Source organism: Muscardinus avellanarius (genome assembly GCF_963383645.1).
Source record: "Muscardinus avellanarius genome assembly, chromosome: 16".
Classification (NCBI taxonomy): Eukaryota; Metazoa; Chordata; class Mammalia; order Rodentia; family Gliridae; genus Muscardinus; species Muscardinus avellanarius.
Genome location: NC_137802.1, coordinates 14149391 through 14170838, shown reverse-complemented (window position 1 = coordinate 14170838; position 21448 = coordinate 14149391). Strand labels below are relative to the sequence as shown.

General features: G+C 56.7%; 2 protein-coding genes across 2 annotated transcripts in view; one reads left to right on the top strand and one right to left on the bottom strand.

Annotated features, from left to right (window-relative positions):
* Window positions 1–8665, top strand: part of NTN1 (netrin 1) — a gene marked incomplete at its 3' end in the record, with an annotated part of 192098 nt that extends 183433 nt beyond the window's left edge. The window contains exon 6 of the mRNA XM_080713112.1: window positions 8337–8665. Within this exon, the coding sequence (XP_080569238.1) occupies window positions 8337–8665 (329 nt within the window). The remainder of the gene's footprint in view (window positions 1–8336) is intronic.
* Window positions 8666–17200: 8535 nt separating this feature from the next.
* Window positions 17201–21448, bottom strand: part of LOC308275363 (syntaxin-8) — a gene marked incomplete at both ends in the record, with an annotated part of 226081 nt that continues 221833 nt past the window's right edge. The window contains one exon of the mRNA XM_080713584.1: window positions 17201–17268. Within this exon, the coding sequence (XP_080569710.1) occupies window positions 17201–17268 (68 nt within the window). The remainder of the gene's footprint in view (window positions 17269–21448) is intronic.

The window sequence follows — 21448 nt, the reverse complement described above, 5'->3', positions numbered from 1 at the left end:
GTGCTAATTAGAACCTCGGGTTTGCCGCCCCACTGAGCAAACCGGGAGGCCCGTGTCCACAGACCCCAGACCCTTCTTCCTCCAGGCAGGCTCAGGAGAAGCTTGACCTGGTGCTGATGGAGAACAGGGATGTGGGGGCCTTGTGGACCCTGAGTGGTGGCCAGGGGATGGAAAACTATAGGTGGGGAAGCCTGTGGGAAACACCCCACAGGGCGGTGGCCTGGGCAAGCGGCCTGCATCCTAAGCAAGTCCTGGGGAGACTTGATTCCTTGCTTGCTGCGTGGCCCGGGACAGGGCCCTCCGCCAGCCCGCGTCCAGGCGACTCCTCCTCCGCCTGCTCAGGTGCGCCCAGGGGAACGTGACACCCGTCTAAGTGGGACCATGGCCTCCCCACCACACCAGGAACCATTTCTAGGGGGCGGGAGCCCACAAACACGCTGTCATCTGTCACTTGTCCCCCCCTCTCTCCTGGGCCACCTCAGTCCTCTGTTGCCCTCTAGGGGAATCGGGCTCACCTTGCAAACGCTGGAGGAGTGTGGTCGAGAGTTTGTGGGACACGAGCAACCCCCTTTTTGGTTTTCTTTTTTTTCTTTCTTTCTTTCTTTTTTTTTTCTTTTTCGGCACTGGGGATGGAACTCAGGGGCATTCAACCTCCAAGCTACACCCCAGCCCTATTTTTTATTCTTTATCTTGAAGCAGGGTCTCACGGAGTTGCAAAGGGGCCTCACTAAGTAGCCGAGGCTGGCTGCGAACCGCGATCCTCTGCTCTCAGCTTCCCGAATGCTGGGATTATGAGAGTGTGCCACCACGCCCGGCTGAACAAACACTTTTTGAGTGTTTCAGCAGCTCCTGGCAACTTCTCAGAGAAACCTCGGTTGAGGAGGGCCTGCCTATTGCTCCACGCAGAGGGCGCGCGCGCGTGTGTGTGTGTGTGTTTGTGTGTGTGTGTGTGGGAGGTTATGTGTGCACCACCTCCTGCTTGGTTGGCTGACCTGGGGTCACCAGCCCTGCAATGCACCGACCTGGGGCCTGGGGGCCACGGAGACCTCAGCAGAGCATTGAGTGTTGCCGGCTGCACAGGACTTCTGCGGCCCCGTATCTTTATTCCCTAATTCCACTGTCTGGTCCCCACTTACCACCTTTTGTTGGCATGAGTCGCCCCAGCTCTGTGGCTGCCACCCACAGGTACCACACACACCACATACAACACACCCACAACATACAGTCCACACCGCGTGCCAAGAAGTCCCGGTCCCTCATGCCCGTCTCACCCCCAGCCACTCCGGCTGCACTGAACACCTGCTCTATGCCCCGCCCTGAGCACCGAGCTTACAGATCTGCACGGCACGCAGTCATGGTCCTCCAGGAACTCACAGTCTAGGGACAGACAGAGAACCACAGAATGGGGGTGACAGCCATCCTGTACGGCGAGGGCTTCCTGGGGAGCCGGGCTGTGTGGCCGCTGTTCAGTGGGCAAAGCAGAGGTCCAGGCAGAGGGAGAAAAGTCCCCCAAACAGATGCCAGATGCAGGCTGGTGACGGTGCGGGGTACAAGGGAGGCGCCCAGGGAGGCCAGGAGAGGCCAGCACCGGCCTCCTCAGCCACATCCGATGCAGAAACTGCCCGGAACCCACTAGAAGCGACTCTTGCGCCCCTAAAGTGTGTCCCAGGTGACCTGGGGGCTGTTGCCCGCCTCTCCCGCCCCCCCTTCCCGGGACTCAGACCGAGGGATAGATGGACAGCTCTGAAAGGTGAGATCACCTCGCCTTTGCCAGTTCTCGGAAAAGCGATTCGTTCCCAGAAATGTCTCCTAGTCACCCCTTTTGCTGAAAGACGTTTTGGCACCACCAGATGGAAAAATCAAGAAGATGCTTTTCACAAGACGATCTGTCTCGAGTGCTCCTCCTGAGCTCTCCCGGGGATGAGCTTGCAGGATGCGGCTCGAGGTGGGGGTGCCGATGGCGTCGCAGGGGGGATCCCTTGGCCAAGTTCTGATTTATATCAGCATCCCCCATGAGCCCTGGTACCTCCAGAAGCAGCGAAGCCCAGGGCTGAGCTGGTGTCCCCTCCCTCTGCAGACCCTGGGCAGAGACCACAGCCCTCCTCAACCTTCCTCCATCCTCGCACACCCCTGAGGAGGAGGGTTTTTTTTTTTGAGTGTGTGTATGTGGTACTGGGAATGGAACCCAGGGGCCTTCTACCTCCCAGACCTATTTTGTACTTTATTTGGAAACAGGGTCTCACTGAGTTGCTGAGAGCCTCGCTAAGTAGCCGAGGCTGGCTTCGAACCTGCGCGATCCTCTTGTCTCCGCCTCCCAAGCGCGGGGATTACAGTGTGCGCCACCATGCCCGGCCCTGAGGTACCTTCTGTTTCCTATTTTCTCTCTAGCTTCCACGTGTGAGAGGAAGCACGTGGCCCCTGGCTCCCCGAGTCTGGCTGGTCCCCCTTGGTATCGTGTCTTCTAATGCCTTCCATTTTCCCACAAATGACTTCATTTTTTTTTTTTTTCATCTTTATGGCGGATGCTACATTTTCTTTATCCGGGCCTGAGAGCCGTGGTCCTCCTGCCTCAGCGTCCCCAGGGCCGGGGTTTCGGGCGTGCACCACCACCATGCCCGGTGAGGCTCAGTTCTTTGGGTGTGGAGAACCTGAGAGGTTATCGTCCCTGACTGGGAGATGACGTCCCCCTGTGTCCCCCTGTGAATGCCTCCCAGGTGCAGGGGTCAGGACGCAGAGCAGCCAGCAGGACAGGGCTCGCTGACCCCTCCCCAGGGTCACCGGACCCCCGGGGATCCTCTGATTTCCCTAGCCAGATGTGGCCTCCCCCAAGAATGCCAGTCCCATATGGAGGCCAGATGTGGAGCTGCGTCCCCATGAGTCAGCCTGAGGTCGTGGAATTCGGGTGACCACCACGTCGGGCAGGAAGGGCCAGTCTGCCTCAGCCCCCCCACCCCCCGCCCTCGGAGCCAGGCATTGGCAGGGGCGCCGCCTGTCCTGGGGGGGAGAGTGCAGAGACACCCGGCCCTCACCCTCCTTCCTCAATGACCTGCTTTCAGGGAGGGGAGGTTTGGGAGCGGTGTCTCCTCTCCTGGCCCCCGATGGGCACACCGAGGTTGAGTGGCGGCGGGGGTGGGATCTGTCCAGGGTCCCCAGAATGCTGGTGCAGAGCCTGGCTGGGGGCTGGCTGGGCCGGGCCGGGCGGGCTGCTCCTTCCAGTCTGGGAGCAGGTGCGGGTCCCGGCAGCTCATGAAGCCATCCTAGGCACTCTGGGGCCAGGGGGACCTCTGGGATGTGCATTGATCAGGAGGCAGCTGGGCTGTTTCAATTTCTTCTCACAGCGGTAGGAAGGGGAGGGCCACTCCCGAGAGGAGGACATCCCATCCCAGCCAGGGCCAGACGGGGACCAGGTCCCCTTTTGCAGAGCGGGGTGGCCAGACCCCTGCTCTCCTCTTGCTTGTGAGCCAGGTTGCGATGGGGCAGATCAGAGTCCGGCTCCGAGATTCTCATTCCTCCTGATATCTCCGCCTCTGCGGATCCGCGCAGCCAGAGGACCTCAGGTGCCCGGCTTCTCGCCCCTTTCAACAAGAGAGCCAAGAAATCAGGAATCAGCAGGGGAAACAGAGGCAGCATCCCCACAGCCTGTCCTTCTGAGAGAGGGGAACACACCATTACTTCTGGGGTTGAGGTGGGAAGACCTCCAGCCAGGCTTCTGTTGCTGCCGCCATCTCATCCAAGGGCTGAGTAACCCTCAAGGTTCCTGAGGCTGTGGCTGGGTCTGGCCCTGGGAAGCCTGGCTCTCAGCGATCACAGCGGGGCTGTCACGAGAGCCAGCCTCAGGCACCCCGCTCTCCTGCACTCCCCGCCAGCGATGCTGGTTCTCCGGGCACGTTAGCCTCCCTGGGAGCAGTCGGTCAGGCTGGGGGGCGCGGTCAGAGTTGCGTGCTATGAAAACCACTGCTGCCCGTGACACGCTTTCTGTGCTGGGAGATTTACGGGGCTGCGTGGGTTTTTGACGGTTTCTGTGGAGTTAGCATCCTACCCCATCTGTCCTGGCTACTGTCTCTGATGGGTGACGGCCTTCCCTAGCTGGATGGGCCCAACAGGAAGGCATGGCGGGGTGGCCGAGGGAGACGAGGATGACCACCCAGGCCTCTTTGGGAGGGACAGCGGCTGGGAGGCCCCTGGGGGCTAGCCTGACCTTCATAAATCTTAGGAGACCTCCAGGAGGCTTCCCACACACTCCGGCCTCTCGTGACCTGTACTTCTCCAACATGGGGCCTCTGAGGAGACTGAGACACCCTGGGAAAGAGGCCAGCACCCCGCTCCCGTGGAGGACGCAGGGGCAGGTTGATTTCTGCTCTCCTTGCCGTAGAGGGGAACGGCTGAGGTCTCTAGTCCATTGAGGGCCTGCTTCCTCGCCCCATCCTTTGACAATGCAGGCTCCCCTTGCCAAACCTGGCTCCCCCGGGGCCTTCTTGCCCCCCCCGGAGCCACAGCAGGGCCTCTGCTGAGGGACAGGGTCAGCGGGACCCCTGCCAGCCACAGCACTAGGCTTAGAGGAGGGCCAGCGACGTGTCCTTGGGGTTTGCCCTGTCTTGGTGGACAAGTGTTCCTTCCTGTGAACCCCGAAATCGCCAAGGGGGGCAGCTGTTGCCAAGTTTGGAGCTTGGGAGCTGCTCCATCCTGCCACCTGCCTCCTCCCTCCAGGCCCCACTCGGCCAAGGGAGGGCTCCAGGTCTCGAGTCTCATGCTTGATTCTTTGCGCACCCAAAGCCTTCCCTGGTACAGAGGCTGGGGTGAGGGGCAAAAGGGGACCTGGTGTGTGGTATAGGCCCCAAGTGGGAGCCACTCCTCATCCCGGCCAGGAAAAGCACCAGCCCATGGTGGGGTGGCTTCTTCTGCTCCAGAGATGGCTCACACTGCCTTAGGGCTTCTCTTATTCTCTGGCCAGAGGCCTCGACATTGAGGGGTCTCAACACCCTCTCAGCCGCCTGGTCTATTTCATAGCCCGCCTTTCTGAGTCTCATCTTCAGCTTTTCTGATCAGAGGGCGGGGCCCCTCACCAGAGCCCTCTGTCCTTGCCTAGTTGAGGACAGCTCTCAGGGCATCGGTGCAAGGAGACTGGGAGTCTGGGCGTCCCAAGGGCTGAGGTTGCTTGGCCTGGGCTGAGTTTCATTGTGTGAGTGTATGAGTATACTTGTGCTGCTATAACAAAACACACAAAGCCAAGTCATTTATCAACCCTAGAAGTTTATCGCTCACAATCTCGGAGGATGAGGGGGGCTGGGAAGTCCTAGATCAAGATGCCAGCTGATGCGTTGTCTGGGGAGGGCTGCTCTCTGCTTCAAAGGTGGAAGTGTGGGGGTTCAATGGAGCCTCTTCTGTAAGAGTGCAGCCCTTTGGGAGGGCTCTCCCCACCTCCAAATACTCATATTGGGTATTAGGTTCCAACCTAGGAATGAGGAGGGACACCAGCCTGAGGGCCAAGCAGGAGCCTGTCCTTGAGAGCAGAGGCCTGTAGCTCACTGCCCCATGCCTGGGTGGGCTGATGTTGCAGGGACCCCAGGCTCTATGGAGCTCTGAGAGTCTGATCTTTTCCGGCCCGAGCCAGCAGCTGGTCAGGGGTGGCGGCAGCCCCGGTGGCGTGCCACGAGGCTGCCGGAGAGCGTGCTCCCTGAGCTGCGGAGCGGGTCTTTTTGAGGTCACCCTGCAGTGTGTATTTTGAATATTTTCAGCTGTATGTGCACTGCAGGGATTTGGCCCGTGCACCGCGTGTGCAGCTCATACTTGGTGGGCTGTGTAATGTGCAGAGGCGTCGCCAAGGGCAGCGGAAACGTGGACGTTTTCCAGAGTGATCACATGAATCCCGCCACCACCCTCCCCTGCCCCCATGCCTTCTGCCTTCTCGGCCCTTCTCGCCTTCTCTACAGCCGGGGCAGCTCCCCCGGGGAGTCGCTCCAATCTGCTAGGGGTGGAGGGAGGACTGGGACCAGTTGCTTTGCCCCTCTGGATTCCTAAAGATGGCAAAGATGACCCAGAGGGGCACTGCTTGGACCTCAGTGTTAAGCAGGGCCCCAAGGCCTATGCCTGCTCTGGGTTTTCCAAGGGGAAAGCAGGAGACCAGGGAAGGTGAGCTGGGGGGTCAGCGGCCCTTCTGGTATGTTCTTGCAGGCCTCCCGGGGAGTACAGAAGCTCCCTGGGTGCTGGGGGGCAGTCTAAGGCTAGACTTTGTCCATCTACCTGTTACTCTGGCCTATCCTTAGGAAATTTGAGAGACCCTAGCTGCCAGAACGAGGCAGGGCATGCTGAGCGGCGAAAACCTCTCAGGCTCCTTTTCTCGGGGTTCCGGAGCCCAGAGGTCTCAGAATCAGGTGGTGGCCACTGTCATCCTCGAGACCTGGCCCCGCGGTTCGTAGACGGTCGACTTCCCGTGGATCCTTCAGTTTTTCCTTGGTGCGTGTGGGCCCCCACTTCTTAGTAGAACGCCGGTCCCAGTGTTTTGAGGGCTCACGCTGCTGGCCTCGTCTTCATCCTCCGGGCTCAGAAGCCCTGACCTGTCTCCACAGAGAGTCACTCTCTGAAGCGCAGGGAATTGGGGCTTCAGTAGAACGAACCCCGGGTGGGCTTGGGATTCAGGTTGTAGTATGAGTCGATGATCAGGGCCCCAGTCGAAGCTGGACGTCCTGCTGGCCGGGGGACACTGGCAGGGCCAGAGGTCTGAGGTGCCTGGCGGGAAACGGCCACATTGCCTCCGGAGGGAGGCTCATTGTGTATGCAGCTCAGTCCTGGGGAGAGGAAACCAGGGCCCTGAGGACGGTGTGACTAGGGGTGGCGCCCCCAGGGCTTAGCCGAGGGACACTCAGTTGCCACTCAGTTGCCACGGTGACCTTCCTCTGTGCAGTCAGATACACTGGGCCCGGGCCTCTTCCCTGGGCTCCCCGCCCCCGCCCCTCGGAGTTCACACCAGTGTTGAGAACCCTGGTGACAAAAACATGGAAACGGTTGCCATGGCAGCCATTCTTTGGCGCCCTCAGACAGGAGTGCAAAGTTCAGAATGCCCAGGGACAACTGAGATGAAAATATGGGAAAATCCGCCACTTCCCCTTCGCCCGGGAGGATGGGCTGGATGGCATGGCAGGGTCCCCTGGGCGGGAGGTGGCAGGGGAGCCCCCTGCCAGGGTGGGAGGGCTCTGCATGCTGCAGGTGGGGAGGTGACGGCCACTGGGCCTCCCCCAGGACACAGCCTCGTGGCTTGAGCATTCTCTCAGGATGAAGGGTACAGGGGATGGCCGGTGGGACTCCGCAAGGGACAGGGATGAGGAAGCTGGCAACGTTTCCCTTGAATAGAGGTGAATATGGCCAAGGCCCTCGCCAGGTGCCCCCTGACCCCCAGCAACTCCCTAGGTAGGCCTCCCAAGGCTCTGGTGGCCCGAGATGCATCAACCAACCCTTTTTACATTTGCAGCTGTAACCAACCAACCAACCAATAGATTAAAGCCCCTGAAGTGTTCTGTGGCAAGGAGACCTCAGGACTTTAGGCTGGCACGTTACAGATTTTATCCGAGCAGCCCCACCCCATCCACTTCAGCACTTCCTCCTATTTTATTTATTTGTTTGTTTGTTTATTATTTATTTATTTTCAGCACTGGGGATTGAACCCAGGGGCATTCTACCTCCAAGCCACACGTCCAGCCCGATTTTCTATCCTTTATTTTGAAACAGGACCTCACTAAGTTGGGGAGGGTCTCATTAAGTGGCTGAGACTGGCCACGAACATACGATCCTCTCATCTCAGCCTCCCAAGTTCCAGGATTACAAGCGTGGGCCACCACACCTGCTTTCCTATTTTAAAACAACTCTGGCCTGCAGAGGTAGCATTTTGTTAGCATGTGCCAGGACACCGATCTTCCCTGTCTGTGGGTTTTCATCACCAGCCTCCCTGGGCCAGTGTGTGAGAAGTGGGTTTCCTGGGCCCCACCCAATTCTGTTCAAGCGCTGGGGCGGGCCCAGCAGTGTGGTTTGGTGGGGGGGCAGGGGATGTTGAGGAGCTCAGAAGGGCTCAGCAGCGTCCGTGCGTGTGGGGCGATGGTCCAAGGCACTGTGGTCAACCCTGAAGGCAGGCCCGTGTCTTTGCACTTGGGTTCTGAAGGCCCACGATGATCTGAGACCAGCTGGAGGGCATGTCCGTGCGTCCCGGTGTCCTGAGGCCTGAGGTTCTGGGATGTGCCGACACCCAAGGGGTCCCTCTCCCCCAGCCGCGAGGGGGCGGCGGCACAGGGTTCCCGCTGCGCCCCCGGCTGGTGGCCCACCACCCGCTTTCCTGTGCTTCCTTGCAGCGGTCCAGATTCACATCCTGAAGGCGGACAGGGCCGGGGACTGGTGGAAATTCACGGTAAACATCATCTCCGTGTACAAGCAGGGCACGAGCCGCATCCGCCGCGGCGACCAGAGCCTGTGGGTGCGCTCGCGGGACATCGCCTGCAAGTGCCCCAAGATCAAGCCCCTCAAGAAATACCTGCTGCTGGGCAACGCCGAGGACTCGCCCGACCAGAGCGGCATCGTGGCGGACAAGAGCAGCCTGGTGATCCAGTGGCGGGACACGTGGGCGCGGCGGCTGCGCAAGTTCCAGCAGCGGGAGAAGAAGGGCCGCTGCAAGAAGGCCTAGCGCGGGGGCGCGGGCGGACTCGGGACGCTCCCCGGCGGGGCGGGGGCGGGGCTGCCCGGCGTGGGCGGGGCCCCCGGAGGCCCCGCCCCCGGCCCCACCCCGCGCGCCCTGGCCCTGGAGAAATGAGGACGAGACGTAGCTACCTCACGGGGCTCCTTCCAGAGCAGAGATGCGCTTCCCTAGGGCTCGGTGGGGTCGCCATGGAGGGCGGCACAGAGCACGTCGTCGATGGTTATGGAGCAGGGGACGTGAGAACTCTGAATTTTCAGGCCCTGCCAAACCACCACCCCAGACAACAAGACCAACGCCCCTCCTTTCTCCGGGACCCTTCGCTGTCTAGGAATCCCCGCAGGACTCCCGGCTGGGGCTGGGGTGGCGGCTGCCCCGTCCACAGCCACCTGCTGGCTTGGTCCTCCTGGGTGGGGTGCGGGGGCGCCCCTCTGCCCGGGCCTCTGCTGGTGGCTGCCCTGCCTGGCCCCTCCAGAGGACACCCCCGAGGAGCCCGGGCCGGGTGGTCACTACCGCCTCCAGGCGTTGCCAGGGCGAAACCTCCCAGAGAGTTTCCTTTCTGGAAACTTGGAACCAGCCCCTTTTATGACATTTTTCCAGGGGAGGGGAAAGCGCCCTGGCTGGGTTTACAGCGGTGACGCTATTTGTGTAATGACATCAGCTCCCACAAGGCCCCTCAGCAGTGTCAACAGCTGGGAAGGGCTGAGGGAGGGGGCTCGCTTAGGTGGGACCAGGCTCTCTGACTGGCCGAGGTGCCCCTCTCCCCCGCACCCAAGCCAGCAGAGCCAGGTTCCTGGGCGCTAAGGAAGCCATGGCCACTTCCTGCCGTCGCCCTCAGAGCTGGCTAGCAAGGGCAGGGCCAGGGCCTGCCTGGCCACTGCGGGTGGTTTCTGAACTGCCTCCTCTGCTGTCTTGGTCTAGCCTGGGTAGCACCTCAGCCACTGGGCCCAGACCTCCTTCCCCACACCTCCCGGAGACGGTCCTTAAGCACGCAGCCCCCAACTCGACTTCTGGACGCCTCCCAGGGCCACGGATCAAGAGGCCTGGCTCCCCTCTCAGCCAGGAAATTGGTTTTGCATTCCCCACCAGAGTATGGCTGCACAGCAGGGCGCCACCAAGAAAGAAGCTCGGCCCGGGCCGCCTGGCTGCTGCGGCTTCTGCACGGTCACCACTGCGTTTACCGAGCACCTGCTCTGCGTCCCGCACTTTAGCTGCCTGCTTCCAGCCTGTCCTCGTGACATCTCGGGGAACAGGGCTTGTCATCCGTTTTTGCCAGAAGGAAACTGGGGCCGCACCCTCAGCAGTGCTGCCCAGGGCTGGGAGGGCTGCCTGTGGCCAGGTCACCACTACCCTGACAATGGCCTCTTGGGGACCCTGGGTCTGGCCTGGGGTGGGGCAGGGGCAGACACAATAACGTCTTCAGAGGGGGCAGCAAGAGTGGTCCTCTGCATGGGTTCCAGGAAGGCAGGACGGAGATATTTAGGAGAGATTAGCAGAGACGCCTCAGTGGAAGGGGGAGACGGAACTGCCCTGCGAGGGGTATCTGGCTGCCCTGAACTTAATCCCGAGGCTGGGCCACTCTGCGGGCACCATGCTGCAGGACAGCGGTCTATACCAGCACGTCTCCTCCACCCACCCAGAAGGGCATCCCACCCCGCTCAGCCGCCGCCCCGTGGCCTCACCCTCGGGGTGTGTGTAGGCAGCCAGGTTGGGGTGAGCTCACGGTTTGGACCGCAAGCTGCCTCCCCAACCTGGGCCAAGCACCCCTCTCCCACCCCGGGGAGGAGATGGGATTGGGAATCGAGGCGGTCCAGTTTGTACAGTTAGGGGTGTAAAACGGAACTAGATTTTGAAGAGTGTATTAACCCGAATTGTGATTTGTAGGTGTTGAAAAAAAACATACCAGGTTAGTCCCTTTTTTTGTTTTGTTTTTGTTTTGAAAACGTTCCCCACTTGTCCTTCCTCCTGCCAGCTGGGTGGTCGGCTGCTGCTCCGATGGGATGGCCGAAGAGAGAGCTGTGTGGTAGAGGGAGGGGGCGTGGCAGCCCCCATCACCTGCCGGCTGCGCGGGGGCCCTTGGAGAGCAGGGCTGGAGTCAGCAGCCTCGCTCCGGTGGCCTTAGTTGTAACAGGCAGGTCAAGGGAACAGATTTTCTCAGACTTGCCCCAGGTTGGACTGAAATCAAGAAGAGACTTTTAGGGGATACCATTCATGGGTGGACCACGGACAGACATGCCTGTGAGCCAGAGCCCTGCCACCCCGGGGGTCTGGAGAGTGTCCCCGCGGTGCCTCGCCCTCAGCCCCTCCGTGTCCCCTGCTCCCGACCGCACTTCCCGCCTCTCTCCTGTGCTGAGGATTTCTGTTCACTCAGAATTGTAAATGTTTAGTTGTGACCATGACATATTGTTTGGGTCAGTGTTCCTTTCCAATGCATACTAATATATTATGGTTATTATATATGAATATATTTAATGACATGGAAAAAGTTGTGGATTTTCTTTTTAAGTTTTTTTTTTTCCTTTAGAGCTGTAATGGACCCAGATGGAACTTGTAACGTGGGCCCCACATGATAGAACTAAATTCAGATATCATTAAATAAACTCGTATACTGTTCTGTCTCCTGTCTTTCTTGGTGGCCTGCGCTCTGGGGGGAGGTTAGGAGAGGGCTGGAATCTTTTAGCAACTCGAGGAATATCACCTTTTGCCCTAGAATTCCCCAGCAAGACAGAACCCTGGATTTTTTTTTTTTTTTTTGGTTATGTTTTTTAAAAGAGCCCCAACTACCCAAAAAAGGCAGTTTTGCTTAAAAAGTCCAAGGGACTCTTGAGTGCTATTTTGAGCTAAAAGCTTCTCATATGCAACAATCTATATTTCAGTCCCCAAGTCGCCACCCCTGGGATGGATCCTTGCCCTTCCCTGGAGCCCCTGGACAAGGAGGAGCTCTGGGGATATGGAAAAAGAGGCTTCCCTCTGACCTGCCCGCGCGCAGCCCCTCGGTGGGGAGCAACCTTTGACCTTCCCACTTGATTCAGAGCCGGCAAATTCTCTTTGACTTCTATATAGCCATTTTCTTCCACTCAGAGCCAACTAGAGACTCACAAGACACAAGAGAGTGGGTACGATTTAAGAGATCTCGCAAAAGACTAAAACTTCAAGCCGCTGCTTAAGGCTTCGTTCGTGCGGTACAGGGACAAATCCAGCGCCACCCAGCCACTGGGAGCTGAGCTCACTGGGTTTCAGAGAGAATATATTTAAGCCTCCAAATGGTTGTGACTTGTTAGATAAACAATCCAGCCATCAGGAATATGTTCTGGTGCCACACAGAGTGGAGATGATTGGGACCAGAAAGCTGTAATTTCTGCACCCAGCTGTTTCAAAGGCTCAGCCAGGGGCCCGCACTGGCCCTTTGGCAGTGAGGATTCCAGCAGCCCTTCCTTCCAGGACAGGGAAAGCCTTCCCTTGCTGCCAGGCGAGCCGGCTGCAGGTGCCAGGGCTGCTTCTTGGGGAGACATCACTGCTGTTGGGCCTCCTCGGGGGGCTGCAGGCTCTGAGGCCCAGGACCTGTGTTCTGGGAGCCAGGGCAGGTAGGCATGTTCACTCAGGGAATCCCAGTCACCCTCAGGAGGAGACCTAGCCGAATAGCAATGCTTGACAGTGCTAGGGGCAGGAGTCAGGTCTTAGCTGGCCTGACAGGATAAGGAGGAAGTCAGTGTTTCCTGCAGTCTCGGGGCTCCCCAAGGCTATCTGGACTTTTTGCAGGATTTAAGAGCCACTGAGTCTAGGGCTATGAGGCCCTTGATAACCTTGGCAGTATGATTCCTCAGCTTTGGTCCCTTTAGGGTTTCCAGTTCTCAAGGGCTTCCATGATGTGGCTCTTTTATGTCCGTAAAGTTGTTTCTGCCTGAGCATGCTGTGTGTCCATGGGACGCCATGCCAGCCAGGCCCAAGCCTGCAGGAGGCACACGTGAGAACGGGGACCGTGAACAGCCCGGCTGCCTCTCAGGCCTGCTCAGTCGGACACATTGGCAGCTGTCCGACTCACACAAGACACAGAACAATCTGAGCTGCTGCCGAGCCCTGGCTCAAGATGGCGGGAAAAACCCATTTTTGAGACTTGAATGTTGAGGCAGAAGGAAACAGAGTGGTCCTCGCCAGGGACCTGGAAGCCGGTCCCTTGGGCCTGCTGGGACACAGGTGTGCCTGGCTGTGTGGGTGCCAGTGTGGAGACCCGCACATCCTGCATCTTCCAGGGACAGTGCCCGGCAGGGGAATGCCCACTTGTGGCAGACACACCCCTCAGCCTCAGATTTTGTTGAGCAGACATCTCTTTCCGCGTTCTTTTTAAGACTAAATAAAGACATGAGAAATGCGCCAAGAAAAGCGGGGAATGAAAGGAAGAGAGATCCAGTGAGAAATCCGGTACATGGACGGATTAGCTCATTGCTTTATCAGACTGGAGACTCTGGAAGGAGGTCAGTGCCTTGTGTGACTGGCTTAGAGCTGGGAGGAAGTCTGAAATCTTCAGAAGCAAGTAGAGGAGTTTGGGCCCACCTACGAGAAGGGGGAAGCCAGGTGTGGTGCACGCTTGTCATCCCAGTACTTGGGAGGCTGATACGGGAGGATCGCAGGTTCGCGGCCAGCCTCAGCAACTTGTGAGGCCCTCAGCAATTAGTGAGACCCGCTTTCAAAATAAAGAATAAAAAATAGGGCTGGGGGCATAGCTCAGAGGTAGAATGCCCCTGGGTTCCATCCCCAGTACCACAGAGAGAGAGAGAGAGAGAGAGAGAGAGAGAGAGAGAGAAAGAGAGAGAGAGAGGAGGGAGAGAGAGAGAGAAGAGAGGAGAGAGGAGAGGAGAGAGAGGAGAGAGAAAGGAGAGAGAAAGGAGAGAGAGGGGAGAGAGAGAGAGGAGAGAGGAGAGAGAGAAGAGAGAGGAAGGAGAGAGGAGAGAGAAAGGAGAGAGAGAGGGGAGAGGTGAGAGGGGAGAGAGGAGAGAAAAAGAAAAGGGAGAGAGGAGAGAGAGAGAGAGAGAGAGAGAGAGAGAGAGAGAGAGAGGGAGGGAGGGAGGGAGGGAGGGAGGGAGAGAGAGAGAGAGAGAGAGAAGGCCCTCTTAGATCTGTTTAGACAAGAGAGGATCTTTAGTCTGGGCAAAAAGCTATCAGTTTAGCTTCAAAATTGAAGGAGAGGAAAGCAGGATTATATGAGGACAGAGACAGTTCCTGCAGCCGAGGGGCAGTTGGGAATCCTGCAGCGGCCCCACGGAAGGACTGGTCCAAGCACCTGAACTCAGGGTTCGGCAAGCGCAATCCAGCCAGGCTGGCTGGCCGCAGGCAGCAAGGAAAAGATGCAAGAGGGCTTTTCCTACCAAAGCCCCAAGAGCAGCCTGTCCTGGACTGATGACAGCTGAGCTTTAGTGTAGTTATTAATAAGCGTGAAGTTTAGACGGAACCAAAGTACCCGCTGTACCCGGGTATCTGGATTTCTTTATATGGTATCCAGATTTAAAATGCTTATAATTAATAATCAGTTAAGTCAAACAATTCCTAGGCGGTTGTCGTAAATAAAGTCCATTTTCATTGAAAAAGCACCCAGGGTGATGGGTGCCGGGGCCCCGGCTTGCCACTCTAATTTGTGCTCAGAGGGAGGGCTTAAGGCTCAACCAGTTTCAGAGAGTTGGCCACAGGCCTCCGGGGACTGCAGTCCTGACACTTTTGAGAGGGGAAACCAGGCTGGAAAACGCAACTTTTTCATGAGCCACATTTCTCTGGGTGGGTCCTAAGGCAACCACTCTCCCAAGGTGGTATATCCCAAGCCATTTGCGGTTCCCTTCTTCCAACTTGATAGGAACCGGGGTCTCAGTGGGAGGGCAGGTCTCCTGCCTATGGGCATGACCGACTGCAGCCTGAGCTGCTCAAGGTCTGGACTTCCTGGCTGGCTTATCCTCCACCCTCCTCTATCAGCAGGCCCAGAGTAGTGAAACAACTCCTCCAGGGTCACACAGCTAGCAACGCCGGGGCTGGGCCGGGAGCCCATTCAGCCCACAGAACAGAAGCTGCTGTGTGCAGACATCGGCTCAGGGTTGCGCTTGAAAAAGGCCTTTCAGCGAGTCTGAGCCAGAATGCTGTGGCTCCGGTTCAAGACGCCCCATGAGTTGCCGGGACTCCGTGCTGAGCAAGTCAAGAGGAGGTGAGAAAGTCGAACAGACCGTCAATGCCGCCTCCCCCTGGGCCCAAGGTGGGGGCCTTCTAGGAGACGCTGTGTGTACAGATTTGGGGTTTCACACAGGACTGGAAGATGCGGCTCTGTGGATTCTTGGTCTTCCGCTGGCTGGATCCTTTAGCAACCAGCCACCCTGACAAGGAAATACATCCCGGGACGTGTTACCATCCCAATGCCCTTGATCCCCAGCATGGCCCTCTTTTGCAGACACATGCCCTCCTGAAACAAGCCTGCCTCTTCCTCCCTGCCCTGCACACCGGCTCCCAGACAGCATGGCTCAGCCCTATGGGCCCCGTGGAGGTGGCCCCAGTCACCCCGCTAAGTCTGCGCCAAGGGCCTCAGCGGGCCCCAGGGTCCAGAGGAACAGGAGCGCCTGTCTATCTGGCCTGACTGGCTTTCAGATCCTTGTGGGTTTGTCCCGCTGCACTAGGTAGGAAGCAGGTGGTAGGATCCCCAGTTCTGGGCTTGGTGAACACTTGGGTCATGGGATATAGACCTGGGTCAGAGGAAGGACCCTTTTCTGGGCTGAGCCAAGCAGCGTGTTCTGTGCGTGTGCGTGTGACTCGCTGGGTCTCGAAGTCCCACAAAGTGGGGAGGACATATTTTTGCCTCCAATTTCTAAACGAGGATGCAGTCATGGAAAGGTAACCTGCAGGTGGTCCTGGACCGGGTAAGCGGTGTGCTCATCCTTGGGGCTGGTCACTGCAGCGTTTAGGCTCCCTGCCATCCAGGAACTTCCGAGGCCCCTGCAGTGGGGCAGGACCAGGCAGCCAGTTCTGGCCAATGAGCTGTGAGTGGTGTAAGCAGAGATGATGGGGTAGCTGCTGCTGCTGCTTTTTATATTTTTAATTTTTGGTCCTAGGGATGGAGCCCAGGAAGATTCTATCTCTGAGCTATACCCCTAGCCCTATTATTTTATTTTATTTTGAAACAGTGTCTCACTAAGTTGCTGAAGCTCACTGGGAACCTGTGATCCTCCTCTCTCTGTCTCCCAGGTATTGGATTTGCAGGTGTGTGCTGTCACGCCGGGCCCATGGGCTCTCTTCTGAGCTGGGTTTTCACTGCTGGCCTGTGAGCTTCCAGAGTCCCCTTTTCCTCTACCAGAGTCCTCAGCTGCCGTCCCACTGGCCCGGGTTCTGCGGCGAGGAGCCGCGCTCAGAGCCAAGCAGGTGTCTGGACTCCTGGACCTCAGCTCCTGCCTGTACGCCTGCAGGCTTCATCTTAAGGTGCCAGGAAATAATACGGTGCCAGCTGCACCCTGGCTCTCTCCTGGTGTCTGTCTCCATGCAGATGTGGGTATCAGGCCGTGTTCTTTTGAGGAAATTTACAAGAGACCTCCCCCTGCGACCCCCTTCCCAACCACCACAGGCCGGCTCTGTCCTCAGTGAAATTAAACCCCCTGGCAATTGGAGTTGCTATAAAACCAATTCTTCCTCCTGCCACGGAGGGGAAACAAGGCCAGCCGCCCATCCTGCTGTCTCTCCCGGGAGGAGAGTGGGCAGGACGCTCGGCGCTCGGGGGCCTGCTATCTTTGCCAGATGTGCCCTTTCTGAGCCGTGCACACGGACGCACACAGGGTGCTCAGAACCTGCACAGGCTCCAGATAAGGGCAGCGCTCTCCTGACCCCGTGACCACGCCTTTCTCTGCACCCTCCAGGGCAACTTTACCTCCGGATCACTCCCCGACCTGTCCCCCCTTTTCCAAAACACACCGGGATTCTGGCTGTTTGGGAAGACACTTCAACCTTGACAAGTGAGTTTACTAACCAGGGAAATAAGAAAGAACGTGTTTTCAGGAATGAAGGCAGCTCTGGAAGTAGAGGCTAGACATATTTCTGAGCGGTAGAGGCCGGGGCTCCCGGGAGGGTGGAACTCTGCGGTGACTTGGGCAGGGGTGGGTCACACATGAGGACCAGGATCTGTGTCCCTTCTGCATGGCCCTCACCTCACTCCCGCCTGCTACCTGGATGCACTGGACACACAACGGTCCGCTAGCTTCCTGCACAGGGACATGACCTCCCCAAGCAAGCCAGATATCAAGGTTACAAGCTGCCTATTGCCCACACACCCAGTGCATTGTGGGACGGCCTGAAACACCTCCAGCTAGCGACAAAACCACCAAGGCTGACCCAGCAGGGTCACACCGGACAAATGTCCCAGGCAGCTCACCAGAGCCTCTACGGAAGCAATACACACCAGAGCTCAGAGCTTCGGGGGAGTTTATTGAGAGCGGGGTTCTTGTACCAAAAGGGTGCCGGGCTTTTCTCCGGCCCTGGCAGGCGTCACGGCGTGCGGTCCTCTGATTGCCATCAGTTGGTCGGCCAGACCGCGACAACCACGATGGCTACAAGCAGCAATAAAATCACCATGATCATCCCTGAAAAAGCAGAAGAAGATACCTCTGTTAGTGATTCAGACCAGGGAAGCATCAAAACCAGAACCAGGCCAGGGGCCGGTGGACAACACTGGGTCGTGCGAGGACCCCCCGACCCCGCCTCCAGCTCTCGCAGCCCCTGGAGCACAGCGCAGCAACGGTGGGGGGAGGCAGAAAGTGGCCCGTGGGAGGCGGGAAATCCGCCCTTTTTATGTATAAAGCACAGATGCGTGCCCTACGTGCACAGTACAATATACAAACAGATATAGAATCTCTGTGATGTGAAGATTTCACTGGTGAGGAGGGAGTTAGTGATCATGAAATTTAAAAAATGGTCAATGACCGGGCGTGGTGGTGCACGCTTGTAATCCCCGCGCTTGGGAGGCGGAGACAGGAGGATCGCGCAGGTTCGAAGCCAGCCGCGCATGCGCGCTGGCTTAGGAGACCCTGTTTCCAAATAAAAAATATAAAAATAGGTCTGGGAGTGTAGCCTGGAGGTAGAAGGGCACCAAAAATAAAAAATAAAAATAATAATAATAAAAATTAAAAAAATGGTCAAGAGAACCGCATTTAGATGGCAGAGCCGGGTGCCCCGCGCAGGCTGGGTGCTGTAAGGAAGAATCAAACGGCTGAACCATTAGAGAGAAAGGGTGGCGGGCGCTGATCAGTGGCAGGGCGCTTGCCTAGCATGTGCGGGGGCCCGGTTCCATCCCCGGTGATGAAAAGAAATAAAAAAAAGTAATTTGTTTCTTCATCCAAGTTCACAGACTTCTTGAATTTGATCCGTAGATCCTCAGAGATGTAGATCAGGTGTGTAGATTTTAAACCCAATTCATTTAAGCACAGACTGCCAAGATTTTTTTTTTTTTTTAGCAGTACTAGGGATGGAACCCAGGGGCATTCGACCTCCGAGCTACACCCCAGCCCTATTTTTTAGTCTTTATTTTGAAACAGGGTCTCACTAAGCCGCGGAGAGCCTCACTAAGTTGCTGAGGCTGGCTTCGAACCTGTGTAATCCTCCTGTCTCAGCTTCCCAAGCGCGGGGATTACAAGCGTGCGCCACCACACCCGGCCCTATTTTTTTTATTCTTTATTTTGAAACGGGGCCTCACTAAGTAGCTGAGCCTGTCTGCAAACTGCGATCTTCAGGTCTCAGCCTCCCAGATGCTGAGATTACAAGCGTGCGCCACCGCGCCAGGCTCGTTTTTATGTTGTTAAAGGGTTGTCAAAGAAAGGAAATGAAGTGAGAGATGTGACGTCCCTTCCATGGTCTGCAGAGCCGGAGCCATCAGGACCTGGTGCTGTCTGGGCACCGCGAGCCCTGCTGTGTACCACTGTGACTGAGCGGCCCAGCCGCGGCACCCTGGCTCCCTCCCCTTCTGGTTTTCCACCTCTCTCCTTCCTTCCTTCCTTCCTTCCTTCCTTCCTTCCTTCCTTCCTTCTTTCCTTCCTTTCTTCCTTCCTTCCTTCACGGGAGGGAAATGAGGGGGTCAGCAAAAGCATGTGTGTGTACGTCATTATCAGCATGATTCACACATTATGATGTGAGAATATACGACACAAAATATAAAAAATAAATTTATTTTCCCTTTGTAGTTCAGTGAGACCCTGTTTCAAAAGAGAGAATAAAAACTAGTGGGGGCGCACGCTTGTAATCCCTGCGCTTGGGAGGCTGAGACAGGAGGATCGCACAGATTCAAAGCCAGCCTCGGCTACTAAGTGAGACCCTGTTTCCAAATAAAATATATTAAAAAAAAAATGGGTCTGGGAGTATAGCCCAGAGGTAGAAAGCCTCTGGGTTCCACTCTTAGTAACACACACACACACACACACAAAAAAAAAAACTAGGGCTGGGGGTGTAGCTCGGAGGTAGAATGCCTCTGGGTTCCATCCCCAGTAACGCCAAAAAATTAATTTAATTAAAAAAATAAAAAATAAATTTAATATACAAAATCAAAAAAGACGAGTAGGCTAAACCACGATAAACCCACCCCTCAGCTTTAACAAGGACCAATTCACGGCTGGCCTGCCTCAATCTGCACCCTCACCTGCTCCTTAACTCTAGGGTATTATCTGGAAGCAAACTGCGGACTGATTTCACCCACACATATTTCGGTAAGTATCACGAAAAGATAAGGCAATATGGTTTAAAGAAAAAAAAAAAAAAAGCAGCACCAGACAGAACCACCGAGGGTCCAGCTCTCCTTAAACACAGAGGCAGGGCAGAGCCTCCAGCCCTTCCGACAAGAAAGGGGGTTCCAGGCTCCAGGGCGTGGGAGACCGCCCCGCCCCAAAGGTCCCGGGAAGGACTTGAGCTCTCTGGAGTCACGGGTGAAAGACAGACCTTAGTTATTTGGCCTCAGAATAGAGGCCGAGCCTCAGGGGGTCTCGTCATCCACCCCCTCTAAGGAAATGTTTGACATTTTGGAATGAAAAAGACAGTTGAACCTCTGGGGACCTGCCAACTTCTCAACAATGCGCCTCTCTGCCCCGGCCCCGGCTGGGAACACCTGGCGGCCGCATCCCCTGTGCGTCACTCAGCTCCGGCCCGCGCGGGCAGCACCTGGCCGGGCGGCCGTGCCCACCCCCGACTCGGGGGGGGGGGGGCCCTTCCAGGGGCGGGCGCGGGGTGCCAGGGTTCCAGGAACGGAAAATAGATGTCCATCATTTCCTCTGGTCAGTTGGCCAGATGAGTATGACTCAGCCACTTGCAATATTTATAAGTCCGGCTCGTGGCAATCAAAAAAAGATGTAACCAAAGAAACTCCTTTTCAAACAGGGAACGAACGTTCACTGCGGCGTCCCTGGATGCCGGAATCCAGCAAGTGTGCTGCCAGGGCCTCTGCCGCAGCCGAGCGCCAGACAGATCTGTCTACCAGCCACATCTGTCTACCAGCCACATCTTCACGGTAGCTACGGGCCCGGGCAGTGGAAGAATGATAAAAGGGCGGCGGATTGCCTTCTCTGGACGTCTTTGTTATTGTTTTTGTTACTGGAGATAGAAACCGGGGGCATTCTACGGCAGAACTACACCCTCAGCCCTGTTTTATTTTTATGTTGAAACAAGGTCTTACTAGATTGATGATCTTCCTGTCTCAGCCTCCCAAGGACTGGGATTATGTGTGCCACCGCTCCCGGCTCTGGAAGTCATTTTATCTGGCATTGGCATAAGGGAGCCCATCCTGGCTGCCTGTCACTGTTGGGCTGTTTTGAACAGAATCTTTCTTTTTGTACTCAGGATCGAACCCAGAGGCATTCTACCTCCAAGCTACACTCCCACATCTTTTTATTTTTTATTTTGAAACAGAGTATTGCTAAGTTGCTGAGGGTTTTGCTAAATTGCTAAGGCTGGCCTCAAACCTGTGATTCTCCCGTCTCAGCCTCCTAATTACTGGGATTATAGGTGTGCACCACCGTGCCCAAGTAAAACACATTTTTTTTTTTTTTCGGTGGGGGGAGATACTGGGGATGGAACCCAGGGGCATTTTACTTCCGACCTACACCCCCCAGCCCTATTTCTTATTTTGAAACAGGGTCTCACTGAGTTACAAAGGACCTCACTAAGTAGCTGAGGCTGTCCTTGAACCGCGATCCTCCTGTCTCAGCCTCCCGGATACTGCAATTAAAAGCCTGTGCCACCACGCCTGGCTAAAACACCTATTTTTACTGTCTGCTTTGTATTTCATTGTATTTCACAATAAGGAGTCGGGGCCAACAAGCCACCGGCAGGCAGCCAGTGACCTCTAAAGTAACTCGCTGGGGGCGCCCTTGTGTGTGACTCCTGCAGCTGGCCGGATTTTACCCAGCTGTGATGTCAAGAGATGATATTTGCCCGTGTGATGGTGCACACTTGTAATCCCAGCATTTGGGAGGCTGAGACAGGAGGATCGCGGTTCAAGGACAGCCTCAGCTACTACTTTAGTGAGGCCCTCTGCAACTCAGTGAGATCCTGTTTCCAAATAAAGAATAAAAATATAGGGCTGGGGGTATCGCTAGAATGCCCCTGGGTTCCATCCCCAGTACTGAAAAAAAAATAAAAATAAAAAAAAGGTGAGCCGGGCGTGGTGGCACACGCTTGTAATCCCAGCACTTGGGAGGCTGAGACAGGAGGATCGCACAGGTTCGAAGCCAGCCTCAGCTACTTAGTGAGGCTTTCAGCAACTTAGTGAGACCCTGTTTCCAA